A 6,718-nucleotide genomic window follows, 5' to 3' on the forward strand; every position below is an offset into this window, starting at 1 on the left:
CACCATTTCGACATTGCTGCAGCCTCCGGAGCAGCCGCCTCGCATTTCCGATTCAATCCCTGTCCGATCGGCTGCTTGCAAATCGTCCGCCAAGTCACCCTATTCCTGGATTTGCAGCCTTGGCTGCACTGGCGTGGCAGACAAACCACCTGAGACTCCAACTGCCTTACCTGACCTGCCTTGCCTCGCCTTACATGCCCCTCACACCCTCCCCCATATACTTGTATATGCAGGCATAGCGGCGTCCACCATCGACGTACGACATCTAATAACCTTCGACACTGGCTGCCACGATACCTGCTTCTTCTTCCAATCCCTAAACTCCATGATCTTCCTCGACCAAGGCATTCATCCAGAGACCTCCGCCCATCGTTAGGAACGCCGCCCTCATTTACCTGAACCTGGTTACAGCTTGGGTTTTGTCTCGCAGCATATACCGTCAGCTTCAGCATCTTGACAATTTTTTTTATCGGCGATACATCTGTTGGCCCTACTGCGCTCGGTCGTCTGCCCGCTTATATCCCGGGACCCCCAAAACCACACATCAGCCTCTTTGGCCTCACTTGGTTTTCGACGACGCAGTTGATAAAAGTGACACCTCGTTCTGTCATCGCCTTTACCCTTGCCAAAGGTACACCCGGTATCTCCTTTTGGAATGGAACAGACAGGTCCTCCCTCTCCAGCTCCCTCGAATGATGATATCTATCACGACGGCCTTCATCATCTGATTCGACACAATAACGCGACGTCATACCCAAGAGATCAGCCTTACCCTGAAGATAATCTCATGGGGCATCCAGCCTCCCAGTCAAGGTATGGGACCCCAGACCCACAGCATGATCGACCATACGACCACCCTTCGCCGTATTCCCACCGCGCCCAGGATGGGCAAATCGTGAGTCTCCCCCGCCTATTGCGTGTTTTAGGCTGTGCTGACGGTCTGACAGCCATATCAGCCAAGCTACGATCCAACAGCCACACCATACGCATCAATGAGCGGCATGACACATCAGGTAAGATCCATAGCAATAGCCTCCATGCTATCGACAGTAACTTATGAAGAGCGGCACAGCCCTACAGTACTCCGGATACGTCGCCCCCAACGCCCTCCCGGAGTTCGGATATGATTACTACCCGTAGCGGGTTGACCATTCAAAAACGAGCGACGACGATCAAGCCTCTCGCTGCCCACGCCCCTCGAGTGGAGAAGGCTTCACCGCGAAAGAAAAAGGAACGCAGCAAAGTATCGAAAAAGATGGACGGCGTCCAGAAGCCGCTAAGTGAGCTGGCGCGAGAGAATCCGCAGGTTTTTGTGGCAGACATCAACGCCTACGTGAACAGACCAATCGAGGAGCGTCTGAAAGAGGTCGAGGAGAGCAAAACGCCGGGCAAGATCAAACGCCCCATGAACGCATTCATGCTCTATCGCAAAGCATACCAGAACCTTGCCAAAAGCCTCTGCACACAGAACAACCACCAAGTCGTTTCGCAAGTTTGCGGCAGTGGATGGCCATTGGAGTCTGAACTGATTCGCCAGCAATTTAACGACTGGGCCAAGCTCGAGCGCCTGAATCACCAAGAAGCTCATCCGGGTTACAAGTTTACGCCTTCGAAACCGAAACCTAAAGCCCGGGTGGAAGACGACCAGCCGTCAGATGATGGGAACTTGGACGGCTTTGACTGGTCTGCAGGGCCCATGTCTTCGAGGGGTCGGGAGATGAAGGCACGCAGGCCCCAGGGACAGTACGACGCCCCACCTTCGATCTATCATTCGTACGCTGGCGCCGCGGGAAGTCCGCCTATGGGCTTTGGTACCCCATCTCATTCAATGTATCAATACAGCAACCCTGGAAAGCCCCCGCCGGCTCCTTACACTCACAGTGGCCTACCACCCGGTCAGTATTACCAACAAAGCGTACAACAGCGACATGATGGTGTTGGCTTTGTAGAGGACGTTGTGATCAGAAGGCCTCAATCACCAACCATGGCGTTCGCCTCCATGCCGCAGAGTGAACGACATGACGCGATGGGGCATTTTGGTCATTTGCAGCACCACGTCGGCGGATTGGATTCATTTGTTGAGACCGGAATGATTGGTGCGGACGCCTTGCCGTACGGCGCTGGTGGTTACAGTGACCCGCTTCTGGACGGTCACCACAGATGGCCGAACCCTCTCGATCTGAGTGACGCCAGGCAGGACTTGATGGACGGAATTCCCGGAGGGATGTACAACGATTCTTACTTGGACCCACAGTTGCAGTTGCTGCGAGGCCAAGATAGCAGTTGGAAGGTGGAGGAGCTGGACGGAAGCCATTTCAACAGTTGGATGGATCCGTCAGAGTAATCGCCAGAGTACTCTTGAGCTTACTGTGTTTTTTTTAGCAGCATTCCATCAATTGCAACAAACTTCAAGGATGATTGACTAAGGGAGCGGCAGGTCTCCGAATTAGACTGGATCTGGAGTTAGGGGCGGAGTTCCTTTTACTTTTGTCATTTTTTGGAGCACCAAGCTGGAGATATGCGACACGCCTTGCATTTCGATTCTTAGATGATGATGGTTGCATTTACGGTTGCGGCGAATTGTGCGTGGTGTGCGGAAGTATGGAATGCTAGACGGGCGTTCCTCGATTCGTTTCCGGACATTAGATGCAAAGAAAGGACTGCCACTTGCACAATGGGATTGTTGGAATGTGGTTCAGAATAGTACATAAAACGGATATATCGATATTTTCTTAAGAGCATTATACAGAATATGGTTTGTGCTATCCCACCTACCTAAGGTACCTAGGTAAGTAGGTAGTGTGTCAACTGGGTATCTTAGTGGAGATATGCTCGGGCACGTTAGGGTCCTGCCAAGATGTCCCCCATTGAGGTATCTACCTTATGCGACTTAGGTAATCAAGAACAACCTCGCTCGCCAGCGATGTGCGCTATGATGCCACCCCACACAAGCTACCTGCGCTCACTCGCCGACCTCATTAATTCTCGCCTGTGATCCCGCGATCCTGGACAACTCCGAAACCGATCGAGAAAGGGACAAAGCTTGCAACGATCTCAATCAAAACAACAAAAATCTCTCAGCTCTCTTGCCTGGTCTTCTAAGCTAAACAGCACCACCCGCCTATCAAGATGACGTGGATCTCCCGCTCCGTCACTGCCGTTGGACTTCTGTTGCTAAGCCATGCGTGAGTCGTGGATTCATTTGCAGAGCATCATCCTTCGTAAATTGCTGACGCGTGCCGTTTCTCTTAGTTGTTACTCTGCACAAGAACACTCGACGCTCCAGTCCTTCGGCGCCACATCATCTCTGTCCGCGACAAATCCAGGCACCTCGCTTCCCGCCGATATTGTCATCGAGACAATCGTCGCTACTCTTCTGGTGTGCCTGGGCATCATCACGGGCGCCTCCAATTTCCGACCGATTCAGTGGCGCGTGTGGGCAGGCAAGATTGAGCGCGAAGGTGAGGTTGGATTTTTGAACGGCAGCGGAGTTTCCGACAATGACTATGTTGGCAACCCATTTCGCATTCTCGAAAGTCGGCCGGGTTTCGTCGATATTCGGAAGGAGAGGCGCGAGTTTGCTAAATGGATCAAAGATGGCGATAAGTCCAGCACAAGCTGAATATCAATCCGGGAAAGGACTGTCATGCGGGGTCTGCTCCCTGTCAGGTGCAGGTCTGAGAGTGTTAGCGACGCTGTAGGGGCTACGCGAACTGCATAACGTGTCCGGCCACGCGTACGTCTTGGTGACGACGACGCCAGAACGGTCGCGGCGCAGAGGTCACTGCCAGTCTATGTATTCGTTATGCCGTCCATCCGCGTTTCGGATGGTGGGATGGCTCGATTCGTCATCCTATCCGTTCAAAGAGCGCTGCGTTGCATGTAACATCGCTGAAACAACTTGAGCACCCTTTTTTTCACCATTTTTACCCGATACATTCGTGTTAGTATGCCGCTCATGTCTTTATGCTAAGGTTTCAAGTAGAACGAAGTCTTGGCCACCTTGCATTACAGAAGTCTCGCCGAGGCATTCCCAACTGGCAGGTGCCTACTCATCCTCATCCACAAGCATTGCCAATTAACAACGTGTTGGCCATGCGGCAAAATGGAAACATCAAAGCACAGCAGCTCTCTGCGCAAGTACCGTCTCCATGTCTTTGCTTGTATTGCTGTGTTGGTATTCATCAGACACTACCTAGGCAGCAGCCACGCGATCATGCCAATTTGGTAATCAGTTGCGTCATGGGGATGCGTATTTCCCTGAAGGCAGCAGCACCTGTGGATCAGTCGTTTCCTCGTCTCCTTGATACATGCCTACCTTTCCTACCGCCTTGGGCAAGGTAATTTAAAGCATGGGACCTTGGTGGTTATATTCAACAACAATAACGAACTCCTATGCCAATCGAGAATCCTGTCGTACGACATCGACGTGTAAGAAGCTAACACGCGCTGAAGGTCATATCTATCAGTTTTCTCCGCACTATAGCAACTTTGCACAGTCGTGTCCCAGATGAGTTGACTGCCCTGCCCTGCCCTTCATTCTTGCAACACCAATAGGACACACTGTATACCTCCGGAACACTTCATCACGCCCTTGCTCTATATGAAATGCCTGTGTTCGGCAGACGATTCTCTCATCACCAGCGAGCCCGCGGCGGCTCGAGCCAATGCAGAGGCCAAGTCCACAGCCGCGGACGAGGTCGATTCTCGGGGGTAATTGACGTCAAACGCAGAACTGACGAACGATTATCAAGCGATCTATCTCATATGCCTGTTCGCTTTGAAGGGTCTCGTTCTGAGCGCAGTTTCCACGCGAATCCTCATGCCCAGCAAAAAGCTCTTCCAAGCACGCCACCTGATGGCTCAGATGAATCCTTCAGCCGCCCCTTTCGGCCTTCCGAACAGGCACAGGTATATGCTCCTGGAACCACTGCCGAGAATCACGTGAACAACGAGAGCAACGATTTTTGCGAGACAGCCAATGCAGAAGAAGTCGTTTTGGCCGTCAGCTTCATGGAGACGGGCATTTTAGGATGCGCCTACTTTGCCACCAACACCCAAGAGCTACGGATCCTTCACGATATGCAACATGCCGATGTTGATGTTTTAGAGGCTCTTTTGGCACACGTCCAGCCTACAGTCGTGTTACTGCCCCTCAAGACGCCAGAGGCCGTCGTGGGTCTATTTGAAAGGCATGCGAATATATGGGATGAAGGTACCTGGACATGCGACTGATTCATTTTTGCAGTCGCTAAGTCTTGTTTGTGTAGGCTCCAGGCAATGCTCATACGCGATACGAATGCTGACCTCTGCCGATTTCAGTCATAGCAATGCTGTGAAGCGACTCGCAAACCTAATATTATCCTCTATGTCGGCTCCAGGAGCTGTCGTACGACCTGGTCTCGCTAGTAGCACGACGAAGAGCTTCGAATCCACCTCTGAGCTACGACTACATTCTGCCATCATCGGGGTTACACGACTGAGCTCGTTTATCGACCTCGATAGTCTGTCATCGGTACGCTGAATTCAAACTCTCACATAAACCGTGCGAATATTCTTCCTCACCCATCGTAGGTCGCTTGTGCAGGGGCAGTTCTCGGCGAACTCTCCCGGCGATACGATGGTCACGCGGATGATCCAGGCCACATAAGCTGCCGCGACTTGCAAATGTTTTCTCTGAGCGACTACTTGCTCATCAGCAATGACACAATGTCATCTTTGCAAATATTACGGTCAGAACCTCACCCTAACAGCCAGGCACGGGGTACAGGCAAGACTTCTCAGGGGGGTAAAGAAAGCCTGTCGATATATGGCCTATTCAGCGCCTTGGCGGGAACCACACAGGGAAAGACAAAACTCCGTCAGATAATCGTCAGGCCTACCGTCGACCTCAATTTGATCCATGAGAGACAGCGGACTATCTCGTTCCTGCTGCAGCCGGGAAATACTGAAACCTTGGACACAATATGCCGAACTCTCCGCAAAGTGCCAGATATACGACGAAGCATTACAAAGCTTCGGAAAGGCGTAGATTCTACGTCTTGTCGGGGATCCTTTGATAGAGGTGTATGGTGGACCTTGAGGCGGTTTGTTTTGGGCGCTTTGCAGCTGAGAGAAGCGATCAGAGGACTAAGCCCAGTGGGCGAGATCATCTTAGTTGAGACTGTAGAGGACACCCCACAAGACCAATATTTATCAACATTATGCTGACCAGAAGCACAGATCGTTCGCGTAATATCCCCGAACACCATGAAAGAATTGGGCGAGGCTGTGGGTTCAACCATAGACTTCCGCGATTCTAGGCCAAATTCTCGAGTCACAGTCCGGTGGGGGGTCAACGAGGAGCTTGACCGACTCAAGCGAGACTACAACGGCATGGAAGATTTGTTGAGTCAGGTGGTATCTGATCTTTCTAATGAGCTTCCGGAATGGGCACGCAACATCGTTACAAGTTGCATATTCTGGCCACAGCTTGGATTCTTGACCATGGTTCCGCTCTACCCTGATACCGAAGAGCCAATGTACGACGGGCAGGGCTTGGACTGTGACAACTGGCAGATAATGTTCTCTGCGGAACGGAAAGCGTACTACAAGAACCGTCGGATGCGAGAGCTAGATGCGCATCTAGGCGACATGTACGGGGGTATTCTTGGTAGGCCAAGTGATCTCAAGCTGCGTTTACACACTGACTAGAGTAAAGATCTCGAGGTCGAAATCC

General features: G+C 51.9%; 2 protein-coding genes across 2 annotated transcripts; both read left to right on the plus strand.

The window, feature by feature from the left end:
• Positions 1-836: 836 nt before the first annotated feature.
• Positions 837-1,949, plus strand: D7B24_006354 (uncharacterized protein; the record flags this gene model as incomplete). The annotated part of the gene is made up of 4 exons (XM_028640486.1): positions 837-895; positions 962-1,013; positions 1,073-1,793; positions 1,882-1,949. The coding sequence occupies 4 exons, from the start codon at positions 837-839 to the stop codon at positions 1,947-1,949; spliced, it is 900 nt and encodes a 299-aa protein (XP_028495354.1).
• A 1,180-nt stretch (positions 1,950-3,129) lies between these two features.
• Positions 3,130-3,622, plus strand: D7B24_006355 (uncharacterized protein; the record flags this gene model as incomplete). Its single annotated transcript, XM_028640487.1, has 2 exons — positions 3,130-3,185; positions 3,253-3,622. 2 exons carry the CDS (start codon positions 3,130-3,132, stop codon positions 3,620-3,622), a joined length of 426 nt encoding a protein of 141 aa, XP_028495355.1.
• Between the last annotated feature and the right edge of the window lie 3,096 nt (positions 3,623-6,718).

Source organism: Verticillium nonalfalfae, assembly GCF_003724135.2.
Source record: "Verticillium nonalfalfae strain VnAa140/NRRL 66861 chromosome Unknown scaffold_44, whole genome shotgun sequence".
Taxonomy (NCBI): Eukaryota; Fungi; Ascomycota; class Sordariomycetes; order Glomerellales; family Plectosphaerellaceae; genus Verticillium; species Verticillium nonalfalfae.